The sequence below is a fragment of the Astyanax mexicanus genome, chromosome 1 (assembly GCF_023375975.1).
Source record: "Astyanax mexicanus isolate ESR-SI-001 chromosome 1, AstMex3_surface, whole genome shotgun sequence".
Lineage (NCBI taxonomy): Eukaryota > Metazoa > Chordata > Actinopteri > Characiformes > Acestrorhamphidae > Astyanax > Astyanax mexicanus.
Window position 1 is genome coordinate 92,472,746 of NC_064408.1, and position 23,805 is coordinate 92,496,550.

The 23,805-nt window shown below is 34.8% G+C and overlaps 1 protein-coding gene across 2 annotated transcripts in view; it reads right to left on the reverse strand.

The window, feature by feature from the left end:
* Window positions 1-5,932: 5,932 nt before the first annotated feature.
* cntnap2a (contactin associated protein 2a) overlaps window positions 5,933-23,805 on the reverse strand; it is a 723,644-nt gene continuing 705,771 nt past the window's right edge. For both annotated transcript variants that reach the window (XM_022683450.2, XM_049485717.1), the window contains 3 exons: window positions 8,892-9,119; window positions 8,126-8,197; window positions 5,933-7,348 (listed from right to left, as the gene is read on the reverse strand). In XM_022683450.2, coding sequence (XP_022539171.2) covers window positions 7,149-7,348; window positions 8,126-8,197; window positions 8,892-9,119 — 500 coding nt within the window. In that variant the 3' untranslated portion in view covers window positions 5,933-7,148. The remainder of the gene's footprint in view (window positions 7,349-8,125; window positions 8,198-8,891; window positions 9,120-23,805) is intronic.

Genomic DNA, 23,805 nt, shown 5'->3' on the forward strand with positions numbered 1-23,805 from the left:
GTTACTAATGATTTGGTCAGAGTAGAGTAGAATAAGAAAAAAAAAAAAAAAAAAAAAAGAAATATAAAGTTAACTATATATATATATATAGTTAACTTTATCAATATATAATTGTTTTTGTCATGCTATATCTATTGTAAAACTGTTTACCCTCCTCTTAGAAAAATCCTGAGAGAATCTTTTTTTATCTAACTGTAAATCTGTAAATCATTATGTCAAAATGTTACAGTGAATAGAAATAACTTTAAATTGTTACAGTGACCTAAATTGAAATGTAAGAATACTGTATGCTAAATCAAGAAATATGTGGTACCTGACAGAAACAAATAGCCACATACACATAATTACTTCCTTTAATATCCATATGCAGAACACTGAATTTGAATTTCAGCATTAAGTATGAAACTGTGCTGTATGACTGAATGTGACAAAGATTTCCATACTGTACTTACTTCTTCCGTTTGCACAACCCAATTTATTATTTAGCTTTATTAACATCAGTTTTCAGAGTAAAGCCCTAAGAGCATTAATATTCAGAATTATTTTTTAACATTGAATGATGTTCTAATAATTCTAATATCCAGTATTAAGTTCTATATTAATAACAAAAATGATTTATTACCATTCATATTTAGAATGACTAATCCAATCACACTAGTATTCAGTAGTATATAATATACTACTGTAGTAGTATACAATAATATTAATATATAATATTTCATTCTAATAAAATCATCATCCATTAAACAAAAACACTTTTTTTAAATGTAGCTGAAGTGTCAAGATCAGTTTGGCCTTCTTAAGATTTTATAATATTTCATTCATCACTGGTGGAATGGTTGGACAAAGAATGTTCAAACATAACAACACAGCTTAAGGCTTTTATCAGTAGATATTATTTTATTAACTAATTAATGAATTGATTTTATTAATAAATAATGGTGGCTGTAATAGCGATTTGTACAGCCAAACATAGAAGTGTAGTAAAATATGCACAGATATATGCAAAAATATACATATAAACCAAGTAAACCAAGTAACCAAGTAAACCAGTATCATTTATTATGTTTATTTTATTGTGGTTGTACCTTCTATAAGACAATTTTACTACTACAGCCCATCCAAAAGTGGAATGAATTAAAAATTACGACATATTTTTACAGACTACTTTGACAAGTTATTCTAATATAGTCCATATTTCGATAAAGGGTAGGTGATACTTTCCCTATAAAATAATTTATAAAAATGCAATAAAAATGTTAACTCAAGGGGAATTTCAACCACTTAAACAGTTTGAATGGTAAAAGTATTTAGTTTATTTACTTTCAGAGATAGTTAAGCTTGTATGCAGTTAAACTCTCTCCCCACAAGAGGGCGCAACGGACTGTGAAACAGACTTTAAAATTAGATGGATGAAACTTGGATTAGTTAATTATTTATATTAGTTAATTATTTTATAAAAGTGTATTTTAGAAAACAAATTGTACAAGTTAATGCATGGCGCATACCATCACCACAGTGACAGTGAATGTGAAGCCAAAAATCATTTAGTGTGAAATGCTCTATTAAAGGAAAACCTAGAAAATTGTTTGCCTCACAGGAAGCTACGGGTAAAATGCCTTTTTAAAAGCTCAAGAGCAGACATGTATAACGTACTAGAGACAGACACTTCAGTAAAAGTACAAGTATTTTATAAAAAATGTGACTTAAGTAGAAGTTGAAGTGTTCTTTAAACTACACACTTAAGTAGAAATACTAAAGCATTCAGCATTTTTCCACTTAAGCATTGCAAGTATTTCTAAAATCTAAAAAATCTAAAATGTTCTACTAAAGTACTGAAATCAAAAGAACAGTACTGTGTTGTGTATTTATTTAAGAAAGCAGTGGAAAGTTCTCAGGTTGAAAGGCAGGACAGGAGCAGTGTGGTCTTCTTATAAGATCAGCTTGAGCGCTTGATTTTCTCAGTGATGCGGAGCTTCATCAAACCCGATGGCAGTGCAGATCATCTACTACTCTGGAATTATTCTTAACATTTTTATCATTCTAATGAGTAACGATGCGTCACATAAAAATGTATCAGAGTAAAAGTATTAAACCCATCCAAAATATTTAGTGAAGTAAAATTGGACGTAGGAGTAAAAATACTACTCCAGTAGATACAGATACAGCATTTTACTACTTAAGTACAGTATTTAAGTAGTTTTTCTTCATTACTTTACATTGCTTAGTGAATCCACTTTGCAAATCCACAATCCCTTATTAAATGATACAAAAATACAAAAATACACTATCTAATGTGTGAGACACTGTGCCTACTACTTACTACACTATTATGGTATTCTTTACAATCCATTCAGGGTAAAGATGTTTAAGCCGTAGTAAAGCTACAACATACACATACAAAATGTGAGTTTTTATTACATCTGTGTTTAGATGAAGGATATTGATGTTAAATGCAACTAAGCTAGAAATATTAACTGAATATGAATTTACTGGTTTAAGTTTGGGACTGTTTTGAGCTTGTTAGCACTCCAAACAATGTAATAGATCAGTGTGTAGAGTTGATCAGTGCTTTCTGTGAGTTAATGTTTTATTGCTGTATTAAACATGCGCACAGCTTTTCTTCTAGTTGAATGCACTATGTTTTGACCAGAGTGAGCAAGGGTGTGAGTTCATTAATTTATTCATGGGGCAGCCTTCTTCTTTTTTTTTTTTTTACATTTTTTTGGTTTTGATGAAACAGGACTTTTCTTGTTCAGGATGAGAGTGTCTTATACTATCAATATTAAGTGAGGAATTCTGGCATGTTGTTAGATCACCTTTATTATCACATAAATGCAGCAACATTACTAAGATGTCACATTATGAATAGAGGAAAATAGATTAAACAGCAGATACAGTGGTTGCTTGTGGGACCTAACTTTGTAATTCTTACTATATATATATATATATATATATATATAGTTTTTTTTACATTCCACGATTGTGTGTATGTAATAATGTAACATGTAATGTTTAAGGTTGAGAACAAAGACTGTCATGTGCCTAATACAATGCCTTATAATAAATCACCTTATTAATGAATATCTTCTAATCAATTGTGTTTGGAGTGTAAAAATTACAACCCTTCTAGGACACTATTCTCTGTTCTACCTTTGACATTTAATACAGCATGTTGTACATGCCAGAACATCCAGTTCCCCAATAAACATCATGACACAGATTTGATAGAAGTACTCTTTATTCCCTCCCCCATAAGAATAGCCACACTTACAATGGTTTTCCGTACTTTGCGGTCAGTCAGGCCTTACACATGGATGGGATGGACAAAAGGAATAGGTTATTACAAATATCTTACGGTGGTACACAGCCAGTGGGGGACGGAGTAGTACTGAATATAAAAAGTATTATACTATTCATTCCTGACTCTTTAATATCATAACAAAAAGTTTAAAAAATATGTCCCCCGAGACTAAATACAGGTATGATATTCCACAATAGTTTACAATACAGTATGTACAATTTCACATACAGTGGTCATGCTGGCGTCGAAACAATAAGTAAAATACATAAGTAAGCAATTATGCACCTCTATTATGCACGTCTCCTTATGAAAACATACTAAGTAAATATGTTGTGTTGTATATGCACATATACAGAATCTCCTAGCTCATAATAGTGGAAAGTTGAAAAAAAAAGCTTAAAAGCTTTTACGAGTTTATTTATGGTAAAGAAAGTTTGCCTGAAAATCAAACCTTTTAAAACCTTCATTTGTATTTACATAAAACAGAAGGCGTATAAACTTTTGCAATATCACATTTTACAATGAGATATGACAGGCAGCAGGAGTGAAGCATGAAAATAAACAATACAACATAAAGAATAATAGTTATAATAATAATAATCTTACCATCACAAAATATGACCAAAATATTTGCACAAAAAAAAATGTTAATCTGGGTGGGGGTTTTAACATATTATAATGGCCAAAAGCTTTCTGCACCACACCTGACACTTAGGAACTGTATCTATCTCTAAAACTCTCAGGACATTTCCAGCGATTCACGATCCAATCCAACCGACGCACATGAAGAGAAACACACAGACGATGTCTAGGTCACCTATAAAATATTCTCATAAAAATATATTTATACATTATATTAATTTTGACCAATGTACAAAAAACAATAATGGAACACTGAGGGGCGATGCACTGATAGCAGGATATCTACAGTGTTGAATACGGGTTTGATGGCTGTGGCATGCAAATACAGCTGCTACATTCTACAAAGCTCTCAGATACTTCTCCTCTTTCTTCAAAACACTCATAATGATTCAAATGGACTGCTTCATAAGATATTCTAAAGACAGGACCCTCTGATTGCCACCACATATGCTCCTTACAATTCTTTAAACCATGTAGTAAACACAAAAAGTGAATAAATATATTAGAAACCTAATATTACCATCAGAGAATATTTTACTTTTTGTAAATCACATTAAATTCAACGAAATTAGAAGTGTTCCTGAATGTACCGTTATAGACAGTTAGGCTGAAATCATTACAGCTAATTTTGAGTTTACAGTTTAGCAGGGAGATAGGGAAACCTTTTGCAAGCAGTGTCAAATGTTAATAAACTGAGATTATAATAGTAACATAGATAATATTCTACATTTTAGGTTTAGTGTTGGGCCTGTTATTAGAAAGTTAGGACCTGTCTTAAAGACCTTCAAAACTACAATAATTAAATACTTACCAAATGACACATTACCAAATTTAGCCAAACTGTGAACACATTTGTTAGGACTTTAACTTAAAAGTCACTGCCCTGCTGAAAAATATAGTGTAGCTCTTGCTCAGTATGTGGTATGTGGTTGCTGGTCTACAAGCATTCCTTTTACCAGTGAGTATGATCAAGCTTGACCATGCTGGTCGTCCAGCATAAACTTATTGACCTTGACCATCAAGAACTTACACCATCCCAACCAATAACAGGAGATGTGGCATTCAACAGGATGTTTTAGCAGAGGGAAACAGCACTATGTCTTGGCTGACCTCAGCAGGTTAACAAAATCATGCAGGTTAGCCTAAAGTAGCTACTTCATTGACAAAAGAAGGTTCCTTAGGTTATATGAGTCAGCCAAGTCACATAAACAGGAAGGTACCTTAAGTTAGCTAAGCTATCCAGAATGTCTTAAGTTAGCTAAACTAACAATACGGCAAGTGGGCTAAAGTTAGCTAAGTCATGCAGCCTAGCTTAAGTTAGCCAAGCCACTAATACATCACATTCGTGGTACTGCCACAACTTATTGTTTAAATAGATTAAACTTGATTATTGAAATGGTTGGCAAATCATTTTTTATAATTGATTAGTTGGGTATACATTACTCTACATAATGTACAATAATGTCGCACCAATAAAAGCCATGGCAGTAAAGCAACATTAAGCTGGATGCATGTTGGAGCCATAAGCAGCTACAACTTATTTCAAGGTCTTTTCTGACTCTTTAAGAAATAATAATGAAATTAAGGTTGGGTTAATTCTTCATTTAAACAGTAATATTTTGAAATACAACATCAGTAAAAAGACAAAATGCAGTCCTACATGTTTGCTTAAATTACAGCTAAATTTTTTGACTGAAGTCAATTAAAGTAATGACAACTAAATAATGCAGATTTTGAACATATCAAAATCTATACAACTTAAAGTAAAATTACCCCTGTCCTCTGTCACTTCCTGCAGTCCTGATGCAGTAACATTTGATCATTATGTGTTTCCATGTTACTTTCATTAGATTTCAAACAAACAATTTTGGGGTGTGAGGATGTTTGGGGGGGGGGGGGGGATGTTGGGGTTCGCTTTAGCCCCAGTTTAAATTTTATGATTAAAAAATGTCATATAAAAGCTAAAAAAATGTAACAAAGTAACAAAACGGTGACAAAACAGCATTTTATGAGAATAAACAGAAATGCATACCTGTAGAACAGCCAACTTTCTTTTGAACACGTCATCAGCAACCAAACGGACTGTGCTAGCTCTGCACTGGCACTGATTTTTTTTTTTACACAAGTGAATCCAAAGCAATGCATACTCAAGGCTCTTACACAAGAGTCTTATAATGCTAAACACAAGGCTTTATTCTGCACATTATCTGTGTAAATATGAATGTTTAAATAGCTCTCAGGCAGAAGGCTCACTGCATGAATCCTGAAGGCACGTTGGATCGAGCCTTTTAGCACATCCTTTCTTCAGGTCACATGACTGTGGCTAAACCGTTCCACTATTCCACTACTGTTCCTTCTAGCCTAGATTGTTTCGATTATCTCCGAACCTCATACAGCAATTCTTCCTATTCTTCTGTGAAAGCAAGCATGTAAGACCGAGAGGTGTTTGGCAATGGATACACACATGAACACAGTCTGACAGCTTTCACTCTCAAAAAAGAGAAAAATTATAACTAAAAATAAAGGGATAGTTTTAATGATGCCACACATTTCCATTTAAAGTCAGTATATATGGACGTTCCCAGTTTGTTAGTCATATTGGTTAAGTTATTTTGAGTGCAAAAGAAAGAGAGCAGCACACTCGTAACAATCATGTACAATCGTAACATTGCTTTTCAAGATGCTTTTGTGGCGCATGCCTCAGTTTCCCTCTGTAATACTGACTGAAACACTGATACAATCCAACGTCATTGCAATATTATCACTTTTGTCTCATATACTCTGTGAATCAAATATACAAAAAACAAAATATGATAGTGGTGTTTACAGTCATTCCAAAACACTACACTCGCAAAAATTGCTTTAAAAGCCAGAAGGAGAGTACTCTTAGATACAAATAAGCAATACAATCAAAGTAAATAAAGAATATATAAAAAAAAATAATCTGGCAAATGTAGAGATCTCAATTCAAAGCAAGTAAAAAAAAAATCTGGACAGAAGAAGAAACGTTCTGTTTACACATGATTCAGAGATTAAATATGTAAAGGACTCTGCAAACGCCCAACCACGATAGAAAGTATTGACAGGCTATTCAGTATGTACAGTCCGATTCACTTATCCGCTTGGACGGCAAAACTGCTGCCGAGTTTCCGGCTCGTTCTGATAGAGTCTGAAAGAGTCTGTACATTCTGACCCCAGCCGGCTAGATGAACCACTCCTTCTTGCTCTCGTCGATGGTCTCTGTGAAGTTGGGGTCAGTTCCAATGATGGCCGTGTCGGCCGATTCCGAGGACTCCCCGCCTTTGGCCTCATTGGTGTGGTACGTGCCCTTGTGGCGGAACATGTAGCGGATGAGGAACACCAGAGTGCACAGGATGGTGAAGATCACCACAGCAATAATGCCTGAAACGAAAAGTACACATAAGCCTCCTGTTATGCTGCAGGTCAAACTGACCCATTTCAAACATTTCAAACAAATACATATAGGAACATGTTTTTATTATTTTTGGAGTATGAAATCTGCTCTGCTAGACTTAATCAGTAAAAAATAAAATGTAAATAGAAAACAACTTGTTAATTTTTTTTTTTAAATGTTTAGAAAACACACTTACTGTTGGGTCATACAGGACAGTGAATAGAAGGTACAAATATAAAAATATATAAAATATAAACCAAAAGTGACATCAAATATTGTTGATACAACTGAGAAACAATGCTACTGCATTTTCTAATGACAAAAAAAGTTTAAATCAACATCAAAATTTTGATAAGACTAAATATTGATTAGATTTTAATTACTTGGGGTAAAAAGTGGCTACCAGGCACCGGGTAAACCTGACCCAGAAACATTATTGCAGTTCCGATTTTATGCAAAAGTTTGGGCACCCCGGTCAAATTATGTATTTATAAGTTAATGTTAATTAAGTAAGCTGACTGATTCATTTCAATTAGACACTCCTGTAAAGGACACTTTTCAAAAGCATCATTATTGTTACATTTATATGTGCTTACTGTAACATAATGTACAAAAATTGCATGTTTAGTTTTTTTTTCTCTCGATAAATTCAGTAAATATTTCTAAAATAAAATGTTCTCAACATTTAAAACATCAGTGGTACGTGACATTTGATCATTAATGAACAAACTTTTACAAGACTATAGATACTGAATACTTCTTACCTCCAATAATTGCTGAGTTCCTGTTGACCCCATCTGGTATAACTCTCTCTTCATTGAAAGGGAAATCAGGATCTATAGGAGGGACGAAAAATCATAAAATCATAAACATCATTTGAGTCTCTAGACCTTAAAAAGGCATGTCAATCTCTCAGTACTCATATTGGGAGATGTGCCAGCTGGGCTACTTATTAAACTTTTTGAAAATTTAGTACATATGCCCAGGCTGCAATACAGATACATTTAAGGCAGATAAGTGTAAATATAAAAAAGTCAGAAATCAATGCTTCATGTAATCTTCAGATCATATTCCTACTCAGGGAATGCACAGTTGAATTAACTACCTAGGCCAGATGTGTTCCAGCTGTGAGAAAGCAGTATTTCTCCCAGTGTCAGCTGTTTTAAAGTCTGCCGTGTCGCATTTGAGTGAGCTGACATGCTGCTACATGCTGATGCAAACAAAATGTCAGTTATGATCTACTGCATTTTAAATACTACTATTTCCATTATGTCATTATTCATTTGTATGTTTTATTGTCTTTCTCTTTTCACTGATTTCAGTGATGTTAAAAAAACATAACATACGACTGAAACAAGACCTGGAGAAGCTCTGGGTTTAGCCAATTAAAGAAGACCGTTTACTAAACATACAGCAGAATCACACTGGATTAAAATCCCATATAGATCCACAATAAGACACTGTGTTCAGCTGTATACAAAGTTCTCTGTACAAAAATCCCTGTCTGGTTTTGGAAATGCAGTTCCTCACCTTTCTGGTTCCAGGGGTCAGTGGCGGCGGACATTGGTGGGATGGTCAGTGGTGATGCTCCGCAGTTGGATTCCACAAGTTTGCCCTGATGTGAGACTGGCGCTGACGCTCGTGTACTTAGAGCTGCCTTCAGTGGAGCGATGGAGTTGAACTGCACTCTGGACAGACAACCCACAAAGCCTGGAGTGTTGTATTTCTCTATCAGCACCGGATCAATCTGACCGGTTTCTGCAGAAAAGAAAGAGACAAGACAGGGTCATAAAATAGTCAGAAAATAAATTATATAATTATCCTTCAAATGGAAAGTTTCGGCTTCATCCATCAGGCTGCTGCTCTAGAGTTCGGAAGATACAGTTTCACTTTATATCAACATTCAATATGTGTAACGACTGATATTGTTTTCTCAGTGCTGCAGTTGTACAGCTTGGATTGGTTCATGTGTCATTAGTTATTAGACTCTAAAAAAATTAGTCTGACCAGGTTTTTTTTATTCCCAGAAGATCTGTGGCATTATCTATAATAACAGGGGCACGTGAATACTAAAGCAGAATACATTTACTACACCTATTATATTATGAGTAGTTCATATTATTTTATAGGTAATAATACATAATACATAATACATACTGGTTACATATACAGTATATTTAAAACTCTGGCTGCTGTCTGGCTGATTTAATAATCTGGACCATTATGTGACCAGTGTCTGTTTACTTGTGTTGCAAATGAATTTGCCTCTCTTTTTTTAAATTAAGCATTTTGAAGTAATATTTAAATACTGTAGGTATCCACAACTAGATACTAAATTTTAAATATGTCCCTTTTTGAAATCACTGTTTAACTGATGTTAGAACTAACTTATTTGCTCCACCTCTTCAATCCCACCCACTCACACAGGAGACTTTTACCACTGAATGTTTTTGTATGAGCCACAATGCAGGACAGGCAATCAGAATTATTTATCTTATTTTAGTCTTAAATGTGCATTAACCAACTGAATTGGAATGGATAAAGAGTGATTGGAATTGAAGGTGTAAAAAATAATTATTATAAAATGTTTGGGATATAAAATATATGTCCACTATGTAAAATTTAAAAGAAATGATAAAAATGTGCCCTTTAAAAGTTACATTACACATTATAAACTGCCATCTTCCCTGTTTGCAAACTGGGAGTGAAAAAATTGTAATCAAAATTTGACTGGAATGAGAGTTCAATGTGATATTTGAGAAAAGATAAAGGACAGATTTGAATAAACAAAAATTCTAATAAAATTTCTAGTTTTTAGAATTAATTTAATTCTTCTTATCCAGACTGGCACTGTATTAAAATTTATATTTCATTAAATCACATATAAATCTAGCTTCAACACTGACTTATACTCTATAATCTAATAAGTTATTCATTATTAATAGGCTTTATAATAATGTTCTCTAAATCAAAACACACAATGGTGTAATAAAGGATGTTTGTTAAAGAATAGTGTAAAAGTATTAAACTGAAAAATTCATATGGGTTCTGGGAGGATTCTGACCGAAAAGTGAATATAAATTTAGGATAATTAGGATTTTTATTAGCTTGTGGCTGCTTTATAAGCGCACATCCAATTAGCAGGCTAATACAATCATAAAAAGCTTGTATGTCTGGGATTTAATAAGCTTCTCTCTGCAATATAACACTCCCCCCTCTTTCTCTCTCTTTATTTCCACTCTCTGCTTTTACTGCTCCCAACAGAGGAACAGTGTTTTATCCCTGAATGATGGTATGAAGGAGCCAAGCTGATTAAAAGATGCATTAAAAGATAAACACATCTCTGCAGGAGGTTTTTAATAACAGCTAAAAAAATCTAGTAAAAACGTACATCACTGTCTAAATATTTTTAGTTGAATAATACATCATGTCTAAGTATCCAGACAATAGCTTCAGGTGCAATCTTTGCTGGTACAGGTGTTTGAATGCACAGCTTGTATAATTTCTTCACAGAAAAGTCTTGGCCAATAAATTGGAAAGCTCTGAATGAGCGTAATGTCACTGTGTTTAATGTCGACCATAGGTTGAAGGGTTATAAATCTCTTTCCATAACTGAGCTGTGGACAGAGATGTAAAGTAATGAAGAACTATTTCACTACTATACTTACTAACATGCCGTATCTGAATCTACTAGAGTATTATTTATTATTATTTTACTCTGATACAGTTTGTATGTGCTGCATCAATAGTCAATACTCATAAAAATATTACCAGAGGGGTAGATGCTCACTGTCACCAGGTTTGATGTAGCTTCTCATTACTAAATGAATCGAGCAATCAAGCAAATTGATATATATATATATATATATATATATATATATATATATATATATATATATATATATATATATATATATATATATATATAATATATATATAATCATTTTCCAATGCTTTCTGTAATAACTACATAACACATTACTGTACTTTTACTTTCAGTACTTTTGGTTTCAATTAAGAATAAACTACTTGCAATGCTTAAAGGAGAACTCAGTCACCCAGTCTAAAGGGTGTTAGAAACTGTTAAAGTTCCTGGATCTCGGAACGCTGTGGGAGAACGGAGGTGTCCTATTCATCAAAGCTAACACCAAAAATCCATTTTACACTGGAGTTCCCTTTAAGTACAAAAATGTTGAATATTTTAGTACTTCCACTTACTGTGGAGCTTAAAGAATACTGCAAATTCTATTATTTATAGAACACTTGTACTTTTACTCAAGTCTGGGTCTCTAGTATTTTATGCATGTCTGGCTGTGGAGCAGATGAACTTTGTTTCCTGAAATAATGAAACTCCATTTAAAACCTCTGGAATTAGTTGGATTGGTAGAATTATAATAAACAATAATGAGTGTGCTAACATACACTTCATAATCAGAATTATGAAGGTATTTGATTATTCAAACAGAGTTTAAATGAAAATCTTTATATTCTAGCTGATGTATGTTGACATTGCAGCCTGAAAACACAGAATGTAAAGTTTTGGTTTTGAATGATGATTTATCGGCTGATTGTGAGGCAAAAATTGAATTACTGACCTACTCATTTAAACTCAGACTTTTTCCATTATTTAAATACTTAAATTGGTGTAAACCAAGCTAACTGGATTACTGATGAGCTCTGATGTTCTGCAGTAATCAGATTATGAAATGCAGGTAAACACACTTAATGGTGATCTCATGTGGTTGAATGTAATCAGATTCTCTTCACTGCAATGTTCCAACATCTACTCTTCCCAGAAGAGCAGAGGCCGTTATTGCCGCAGAGCAGGACAAATGCCCAATTAGTACCCTTGATCTTATGCCAAACCAAACACTGGATATGCTGACGAAGGCACCCTACAGAAGTCCAGGCCTTAGAAATTAAACTGCATACTCCAGAATGTGTAATGTATTTGGGATGCAGTGCGGCTCTGCATAATGTAATGAATTTCATCATTCTGCGAGATGCAGTTTGAATTTTACTGTTGCCTTATCGATTTTTAGAGCAGGAATGATTGATGTTAATATAAATTCATCCCCTGACATCTGACATCCTGGTTCTTTCTTCCCCTCCCGTTGCAGTAATCAGGTCTGTCAAGCTGGAAATGAATACACAATGTGACCTGATAGCCAAGCATTTAGCCTCTCGCTCAGCTACAGGAAATGTACCACACGAGCCACAATGTTGCGACGTATCAGGTTCAGCAGCCTGCGATTGCCCTGCGGTGGGTTCTAGTCATCAGGTTTGTGCTTCAGATATTGATCCAGCTGAAGAAAGATTCCAGCAATAGGCCTGGAGTGGTTTTGTATAGTAGAGATTACAGGAAATAAAGTCTATTTTATGACCTTCAGGAGTTGGGTAATGTTTCGGATGCATATAGTTTACAGCAGCATTCTTTAGAAAATTACTTTCCTTCCATTTGGAAGTTTGGAATCATTCCAACAATAATTCATTTAGTATCAGATGTATAAAATGGAGGTCTGTTAGTACATTCAGTAGCAAGTTAGGCTTTTAGTTCAAGCCACACATTTTAAAATAAGGAACATTCTAACATCTGTATGATGATGCTAATGTCAATTATTCAATTTAAAGTTTATTGGGTCATTTTAGACTCAACACTTTAATGTAGAGTAGAACAAAGTTTCTAACAGCTGAATAAAACCGGGCCAGACTACTGTTCATGTAACAGTCAGAGACAGCCACATCTTCCAGGTAAAATTAGCCCCACCCACATAAACATCCATATATGTACATACTTGTAGAATCATGAAGTGTCAACCAATGGGAGAGCTAATGTAGATCTATGTAACTAGATACCACCGAGAAAAACTATTCTAACTGGAAATTTTTTACATAACAAAGGACTGGATACAGTTTTGCTGCCATCCACAACTAAACAATTGGACAAGATTAGTACTTAAAGAGCTGACATGCATTCATTTTTAACAGTCATTATAAATAATTAGGCCTGGAGACCTAAAAGACCAGAGAGACTTCAAGTGGAAAAAAAAAGTTGTATTTATGATAAGCATAATAAATTCTGTTAAAAAGTATTACTGCAGAAATAATGGAAATAACATGGAGTAAGGTATAATAGTAAGATTCTGTCTAGTTTAGAATATTTAAATATTGAACCAAATAGCACAAATTATTAATGCACTGCCACCAAAAAAAGGTCACACACTCTAATATTTGGTTGGACCGTCTTTAGCTTTGATTGAGGCATGCATTCACTGTGGCATTGTTTCAATAAGCTTCTGAAAAGTAACAAGATTTATTTCAATCCAGTGTTGCATTATCTTGCAGCAGCATTGATGATGGTTGAGTCTGACCACTGCACAAAGTCTTCTCCAGCACATCCCAAAGACTCTCAATGAGGTTAAGATCTGGACTCTGTGGTGAACAATCCATGTGTAAAATGATGATCTCATGCTCCCTGAATCACTCTTTCACAATTCCAGCCCCATGAATCCTGCCATTGTTATCTTGGAATATGCTTGTGTCATCCGGGAAGAAAAAATCCATTGATGGAATAACCTGGTCTATATTCAGTATATTCAGGTAGTCAGCTGACCTCATTCTTTCAGCACATACTGTTGCTGAACCCAGACCTGACCCCACATCATTTACTTAAATCCAGGTGGCGACTTTTTTTTGGCCAGGCAGTGTATGAACAAGAAGGGTCTTGAATGCCTTTATCTTTTTCTATTTATTGTAATGACAGCACAGCAGTAAGTGAAATTGCAGTTTCGGGATGTGTACTACATGACTGGTAGTAGTCAAGCCTTGTACCAACTATTGAACCCTAATAGCATGCAAATATGGACAAACTGAGCAGGTCAACCCGAGTAGGATGGGTTCCTCTGACTGAGTTTTGGTTCCTTCCAAGGTTTCTTCCTCTTAAAGGGAGTTTTTTCTTGCCACTGTGTCACCATAAAATTGGCATCTATGTGGTGCTGCTCATAAGAGCCGTGGACCAGTTTTTCTCTGTGAAGCTGCTTTGTGACAACATTTGTTGTAAAAAGCACTATATAAATAAAATTGCATTGAATTGAATTGAATGAACAAACCAGATTAACCACTACAAATTTAAACAACAGTCATACAAAATGTTATTTTTAACTTGCTTATGTATCTGTCTTATATATTTCTGAACCCAAGAAATACAAACAGAGGCATAACTGCTTTGTTAAATGGTAAATTAGATTACTGAGTCATGCTTGGATCAAGTGATCTTCTTAAACATGTCTGATGGACAGCTGTTTTAGTATTTTCTAGTTTAATAGAACTGTTTTCTTGCTTGTTCTGACGTGGCTGCACCTGTAGGATGTTTATGTGCAAGCTGAGCAGGTCACCTATTTATCAGAGCAGCTGTTTTATTATTCACTGATGGCAGCTATTGTTCACATATATCACAGCAGATTACAATACGGTCACTGGTAGCCTGAGGCAGTAATAGCAGAGGGAGCAGCAGCCGCTCCAGTGCTAAAATAATCTGTATGCGAGACAGATTTCTTCTCCCTCTATAGTAAAATGCAATAGCTCCATACTCCATCCAGCTGCCATTAATCCAGGCTTCAGTCAGCTGTAACATTAAAGTCAAACGACGCTGCTAACAGCACGCTGAATCTCAGCTCTCTGCCACCAACCTGCCAGACAAAACACTTTCATTTTCCTGGAGGATGTCTCTGAATACCAACGCCCGTCTCCAGCCCCTCGCTGCAGACTCATCTGCAGTGCTGCTGGATCTTAGAAAGGTCATTATTTCCACAGAAGCTGATACAGCAGCAGCTTTCTGTGAATTTTACCTCATTCCACTCTGCATTACAGGAACAATGCACATTAGCATCGTGGCTAGTTCCCAAACGCAGTCCCAGAGCAGGTACAGAAACCACAATAGCACTGACCAAAATCAGTGGTTAAAGCCACTTTATTCTAAAGGGAGCAGCAAATATTGGCTTTTTGCTTAATGCTAATGTCCGTATAACAGTCATAAAATCTAAAGAGCTAGCTCGTAACCTTGGTGTGTTAATAGACTAATAGTCTTGTCAAGCCATTACAAAATCAACATTCTGTCACCATAAGAACATCAACACGATTATAGATTTTCTGTCTAAACCAGACCTCGGGAAACTCATCCCATATGGGTGATATGGCCCTAAAATAATATAAATATATTTCATGTTATTTTCGCTATAGCTCTTGGCAATCAGACACAACACTGAATAAAAAAAAATATTTCAAGAATAGACTACTGCAACCAAATGAAAATTGTATTATTGCACACAATATGACATGGCACACTCCTAACTGAGATATTAAAGAATACAAGAATTTTATCAGATTTGTCACAGAAGTCAATGATCCAGAATGTCATGATACTAATACTAACAATGCACTCCAAATATCTCCATATATCCAGAATTAAAGTATAATTAATGATACTGGACAGATATAATCTGTATCTAGTAGATATATAATGGCAAATGAGAATAGTGTGAAATACTCTTTTGTTAAAAATAGCAAAAAAGTAGTACCCTAATGTAATAATTAGGGGTGGGTATTATGGACCAATATTTCAGGGTATAATATTGTTCACGATATTAAAAAATGTTGGCGATATAACTGCATACGATACGATATAGCACACTCTTAATCCATGCCTTTATTTCTAAAAGAATTGATTACTACAATAGTGTCTTAACTGAACTTTTAAAAAAGACAATCAAGCAGCTTCAGCTGTTTCAAAATCCAGCAGCCAGGGTTTTCATCAGGTGTAACAGAAGGAAACACATAATTTCCATTCTTAAATCCATTAGCATTGGATACCAGTCTGTTATTGTCTGAATAGACAATAAGATACTGCTACTGGTCTATAAATGTCTCAGTTGCTTAGGACCAGCTTACACTGATGTTCAGCTCATTTCAACTGGTTAGTAAATTCTTCTTTTCTGTATTTGGATTTATGTTCACATAAAAATGAATTTTTGATGTTCTACAGTTTTTCCTATCGTTTTAGAATCATCTGCAGCCCTCGATATTAGAATGTGGTCCAACCCTTATTGAAGAATCCCATGGGTCCTTAACCTACAGCCAGGGGATCTGCCTGCAAAGCATTTGAAAATTCCTGGTCTACAAGTCCATTCATCATTCTGGACTATGCCTGTCACATTAATTACATTACAAACCTTGAGCATATGTTTAAGACTCACTCTTTATACTCAGTGTTAAATATGGATACAGATGGAGACTTCTACTTATGCTCGTGCAATTACAGAAAACTGTAGCACACAAACAACATAAGCAGTGGAGGAGGGAGGACTGCAGTGGTTTCGCTCTGTTTGTTTCTCAGTGTCACAAATTGATCATAATTCATTCTCCGTCTGAGTAAACAAACACGGCTCTGCTGAACTTGAGTCATGAGGTAGACAAAAGGCAGCACAACTCCAACAAGGTCTTGCTGCATCATGAAAGAATGAAAGACATTGCCACATTACATGTTTCTGATTCCAAATCTGGGTGATTTTTAGGTACATACTGTAGATAATAGCAACTGGATTTACTTACTCCAAGAGTAAGTAAGCTGGTAATATACAGATCTGTGCAAAAAATAAGAGACCGTTTAAAAATGATGAGTTTCTTTGATTTTCCCAAATTGAAAACCTCTGGAATATAATCAAGAGGAAGATGGACGATCACAAGCCATCAAACCAAGCTGAACTGCTTGGATTTTCGCACTAGGAGTGGCATAAAGTTATCCAAAAGCAGTGTGTAAGACTGGTGGAGAACATGCCAATATGCATAAAAATGTGATTAAAAACCAGGGTTATTCCACCAAACATTGATTTCTGAACTCTCACTAAATAATATGAGCTTATTTTCTTTGCAATATTTGTGGTCTGAAAGCTCTGCATATTTTGGTGTTATTTTAGCCATTTCTTATTTTCTGCAAATAAATTCTCTAAATGACAGTATTTTTATTTGGAATTTGAAAAAAAAAATGTTGTCTGTAGTTTATAAAATAAAACAACAATGTTCATTTTACTCAAACCTATACCTTTAAATAGCAAAATCAAAGAAACTGATTCAGAAACCAGAGCTGTATATGTTTACTGAAACCATGAGATGCAGATCTGCAAAACTGAGCAAAGAAGACAGGAAAGGAAAGCCATGAAAAGAAAGATATTCAGATGCAGAAGAATGAGCTTGGCCATCATTATACACAGGTATTGTCAGAAGATTTATGTCCTAATGTTCCAGTCTGGGTGGTACTGAAAAACAAAGAGAGAGCTGACAAAGCTGACAAATATCTAGTAGGTTTATTATCTGCATCTGTATAGTGCTGTCGACTATAAAGACATAGTGTAGTGTAAGGTGTAAAGTAGTGTAAAGGTAGTGTTGTGACTAGAAGTTCAACGGAGTTATATTTCATCCATATTCATTTATCTTTCTTCTGTGATGTTTACTGCAAAATAAGTGCACAAACAACATGTATATGTCTATATATGTATTTTGGAAGGAAAAAAAATGTAGAGTCATGTGTTACTCTTAGTGCACTGATTTGATGACTCTGAAAGTCATGTAGGACATACAGTACATGGTATAATAGCAGGTTGTTTTTTATCTAATCAAATGTCTGTCTTTGTACCTGTTTAGACCATATAATTTGATGATTTTGAATGTATTAATGTAATGCATTATTGCAGTGGTCCTGAAACCCTGTTCCTCAGAGTTCCCCCTGGCTTGCACATAAAAGTATTTTCCCTCATCCAAACACACTTGATCCCACTAATCAGCTAATTAACAAACCTCTCCTGGGTAGAAGCGGGTCAGTTCGAGTAGGAAAACACTAAAATAGGATGGGGCTAGAACGGAACCAGTAGTGGGAGCCTGAGGTTTATATAATTTTATTCTTTTTTTTGTATTATTAATGATAGTGCCTTATCTACCTACATGTAACAACAAATGTGTAAGATTAGTAATTGAACTCAGACAGTTGCGTTTGGGTGTCTGTGTTCATCCCTAATCTATGAGAGGGCTCCAGTGTTTTGGCTGAGCTAGGAGCTGTAAGATGGTCTTTAATTAGATTCAAGGTCAGAAATAGCCAAGAGCCGACCTGCCATACCTTTCCCATAGAGCTCCATTACCTTTGCTGTAGAGTGTGATAGCACGTGTGTGTGAGTGTGTGTGTGTGTGGGTTGGGGGGAGCGGTTAAGACAAAGGCATTCACAATACAGCACTACTACAGGTATGTGTTATGTGTGTTATATTTGTTAACAATGGTTTACTACTGACATGTACAGTATTGTTTATGAGTACACTCTACATACACTATGATGATTACACTCTGCCTATATAGGTATACTCACACCCTACAGTCATTTATTATTATCTTTATTGTATGTAATATATCGTCGCTGTCCAATGAAAAACACTTATCTCCAAACCAGCAACTTTACAGGAGAGAGAAAAAAACTTGTAAACTTTCAATAGAAGTCAATGTAAAAAGAGTTTATTTCAGGTCATTTTGAAGAGTTTCTATTGGTCCGTTCATCAAGAAATTTTGGCAAAGTGTAAAGGACAGTTTGTCTGTTCAGATTATGTAGAAAACTAAAAATCGACAAAAATTGAGATAAGTGTTTTTCATTGGACAGCGACGATATGAATATTTGTGTCCATCCATCCATTTGTTTAATTAGGGCAATAATTAAATACAGACCTTAACCATCTTTGCCATCTTTGCCTTTGCCTGAGTTCTTTTGATGGGTTTAAATATTTGAAAGAAATGTTTAGATGATTCTACTGTATAACACATCTTTACTTTAAAATAGTTCCACATAGCACCAAAACATTTTTTTTCAACAAAAAATGTAAAAAAGCATTCCTTTTTGGTATGCCTGCTAAAAGGTTAATACTTTTTCAAGAATAAATGAATTTAGGCTATTCCGTTTTTGAAATTAAAAAAAAGAAAAGAAAACAGTGACAACTAAAAAAGGACTCAGTCAGGTATTCAGTCATATGTTTTATTTTGTTCTGTTTAATTTTTTACAAAATGTCTAATTTTGGTGCAACCATAGATAAACTTTTAAAAAAAGTAACAAATATTTATATATACTATTTTTGCTTTAAGCTAAAAAAAAGTTCAGAGATTGATAACACATATTAAGCATAACATGATCAACTATAGACAGATTTAAACCAACATACATAATAATTCCCTATACTGCTAATGACCAATACCAGCATCTTTCGTCACATCTAATACCTCTTTGAATTAATCAATCACAATACTCTTATTGTACATGTATAATAATACCTCTTTTGTTATTATACATTAAATGTATTGCAGTATAGTTACAAATACTGATAATGGTTTAAATCCATTCATGTGAGCTAGTCTGAGTGCTATCATGTGTCTGTTTTTCTCTGGATCAGCAGCACAGCCTGCGATTAGAATGCGCACACCCAGATGAATACTAAAGATTATTCAAAAACCACACCCACGCCCCGACACTACAGCAACAAGGTACAGCAGAACAAAAGCAGCTCTACAGGCTGTTCTTCTACACAGAGGAGGATCACTTTCAGCCAAGAGCAGCTCCACACTACTGCCAGCATGAAGCCTGATAACAGCCTCAGATATTCACAAAACATACACAGCACACACAAAAAAGTGCATATTTAACGTGCAATATACACGACCTGCCTAATAGTCCCCATTATAAAATGTACAACCTATGTATTATGATTTGGCTTGAACAAAATGACTAAGTTTCATGAAGAATAGACTGATCAAAATGGCCATAAAATATGTTTGCAGTAAAATCTTAGATAATAAAAATATACCAGGAATAAATATAATAAATATGCCATTAAATATTAAATATTTAGGTAGCTGTGAATATACAGTATATACACTTCTATGCAAATATCTTTACAATAAGATGAAAAAACAATTATTTTACAATGGAAGTCAATGTAAAGGAGTCATTTTTGAGCTTTTTACTGCTTAATATCCATTCTGAAATTTAAAAAAGTAGGTTCTAATGTGTAGTATTAATAATTCCACTGTGTATTTAATATATTTTTATATATTTATAAGCAGATACTACTCTAAGCCATAATAAGCCTGTATTATACATAATCTATATTATACATGCTGTGAGTATCTGTTTGCAGTGAGGTCTGCTTACATGAATAAACTAATTAAAGTAAAATAAAGTTCTTATGTCTAGAAACAAAATGTATTATTCTATTAAATATTCTTAATAATTCTTAATAATCATAGTAATGATAAACACTGGATATATTATTGAACATATAGGATGCGTTCACTTGTAATAGCACTTACAAAACACTTACAAACATTAAAACTTGTCTGGCACTCTTCAGTAAGTGATTATGTGCCAAATGCTGAATCTAATATATCTGAAACTGCAATTTAACGATGAAATAAAAAAAAAATGAGCAAAAAAGTTTGCAGTTGTGCTCTGCTCGAGGGCAAATTCCTTAGCAGAAGCATATAAGCTCTTAAATTAACTCACATTAATGTTCTTTAAGACTCAGCAACATCTCCCTTTAGAGACTTCCTGGCACAGACACTGATGACAGAGCTGCACATTTCTGCTGCGTTAGTTCCGCTGCACTCTGAAGACTAATATTAATGCGGACGTTTGGCCCTAATCAGACCAGGGCTGTTCAATAAGGGCTGATCAATTATTTAGCGGCGCTTGGACAAACACTGTAATCATGACTGAAAGGCAGTATTGCAGAGGAGGGATAAGAGATAAAGGGGGTCAGAAAAGACGATCGAGGGATGGAGGGATGAAGGGGCTTCCCTTTAATGGATGTGCAGCAAAAGGGGGCAGGATGGAGGCGGTTGCCATGGTAACAAATGGAAGCTTATGCAGTTGGAAAAGGGCAAACGGAGGCAAAGGGAAAGAGTGATGGGGAGAAATGCAGCATGGCTATCACCTCAAATTACCCAAACATCAGCCCTCTCATGCTGTCCATCCTGATAACTCTGATCACACTCATCTGCTGGAGCGGTGTGTTATGGTGTTACAGCGTGGGGGAGGGGCTAAGATCACAGGGATACTGCTGCAGCTGCATGATGGAGCCACATGTTAATGAACCTGCTGTACAGAATACAGAATAATGGCTGAGTGTGCTGAGAGAATAGCATCTGAGATCAAATACCACAAAGCACACAAAGCAGAGTGAGAGTGATCAGCTCGTGATGGAGTGATAGAGAAAAGGAAAATGAGAATGAAATGAAAGAGTGAGATGAAAGGGGGGGGGGAGAAGAGAAGTGGGGTAAAGAGAAAATAGGATATGGGTTCCATTCAATAGATTATTACAAAGAATATATTTTATTATATTTTATTTTAGTGTATGCTTTTTAATGTCTCTGACTCTCTTTCTCTCTCCCCCTGTGTTTCTAACTGTCCTTCTAGCAACCTCTCACTGTAGCTGGGTTGATGCTCCCACTAACTCTCTCTCTCTCTAGTTTATATATATATATATATATATATATATATATATATATATATATATATATATGAAACTTTATTTATAGATCATTGTACTAATATACTTACATTTATATAAGGATGATATATATAATATAATTCTCATAGAAATGTAAGTATCTATGTACAATGATCTGTATACAACGTTTCATATATATTATTTAAGTATGCAGGTGCCTCTATATAAGTCATATATGTGTTATATATGTAGCCATTTATGTAATTCTAATCCTGTTAACCCAAAGCTTATCCATATTTAAAAATGTAAATTCTCAAAATTAGCTAAGATTTCCTCTACATTTCCTAATACAGTCAGCTTTGAGACATATGCACATAATCATATAATGCTTTCCTTATATTTGCCATGAAAATGCAGAAATTCCCATATACACACATATATAACGCATACAAACACACACCCACAAGGTCCCAGTAATGCAGGACAATTGCAGAGCAATCTCTCATGAGTCTGGTGTCAACCACTAATATACAGATATACAGCCATGAGAGAAAAAGACAGATAGACATGGTCCGTACAGATAAGTGGGCACTAACAATGGTAGCAGTGGTCAGCAATATATAATATAATGTGACAACACAAGTAATAGTAACAATTGTAACAATAAACATGAATGTAACATTACAATTTGAATGTCACAATTGCTGTAACAATATATGAATTCTTGTGAAATCAGTGTTACAGTATGGCAGCCAATGAAACAGTCAGTAATGTAACACAGGGTGTTATGCACATGTACAAAATATAACTCATGCATAAAAAAATATATCACACTAATACAAGATGCTATGATGCATCTATATAATACTGTCCCATGCCACTCCACAGTATTAGCCCTAACAGTTTTTCTTTTATTTTAAATGAAAAAGGAACATTACCTGGATGTCAGCTGGTATCAGCAGAGTAAACTCTCACTCAAGAAGCCTGTACCTCTCTGTCTCTCTCTCTCTCTGTCTCTGTTCCTCTGCAGAACCTCTTTCTCTGTGCTTCCTTCCTTCTCCACAGCCCGAGTGTGTTTGAGTGGAAGTGTGTGTGCAGCTGTGTGCTCAGCTTGGTCTGTTTCCTGCTCTCTGAATCCACTCCCATTCATATGCAGCTACAGTAAAACCCGGACTGCGGATAAAACCTCTACATGGATCTGGAGTCTACTCTACCCTAGTCCACTGATGATGCCAAACAGACATAATGCAGTGAAGATGGACTATGACTAAGATCAAACACACACACACACACTCAAACACACACACACACGCAGAAAGCTGAGGCAAGCTGGCAGAATAGCACATGACATCATACTGCTGGCAAAGCTCTGAGAGATGGACCAGGCAGATCAAATCATGATATCAAACAGAGCAGCTACTAAAAGGGATCTGCTTCTCATAATGCAGGAGATACAGAGATGATACACTGAAATGGTTCCTATCTGGTGTGTGGCCACTACCGCTGCAAACATACAGAATACTAAGTATTAATACTTTATTTTCAACATTTTACCCACAAATCGGGAGCGTACTAAAAAAACAATAAATAGCAGCAGTTTGTTTTTACAGTGCATTGTTCAAGCTCGTCACAGAAAGTGACAAGCTACACCGTTTTGAACACATTTAAAACTAAAAAGGTTTAGAATAGCCGCAAATTTTTTTTTTTTTTTTTACATTTATTTAAAGGCAGATTTGTTTTCGCTCTGTGTAGTAGAGAGCAACACATCGATTATAAATGTATATCAAGTGAGATCAACTCAAAATTATACAACATATTTCAGAGTTCTGACTTTTGGGGTTCTTTTTAAAATTTTAAAGAAGATTGGCCAAATAATCAAATAAAGGTGTCCTAACACAATTTTTTTGTCCTATAA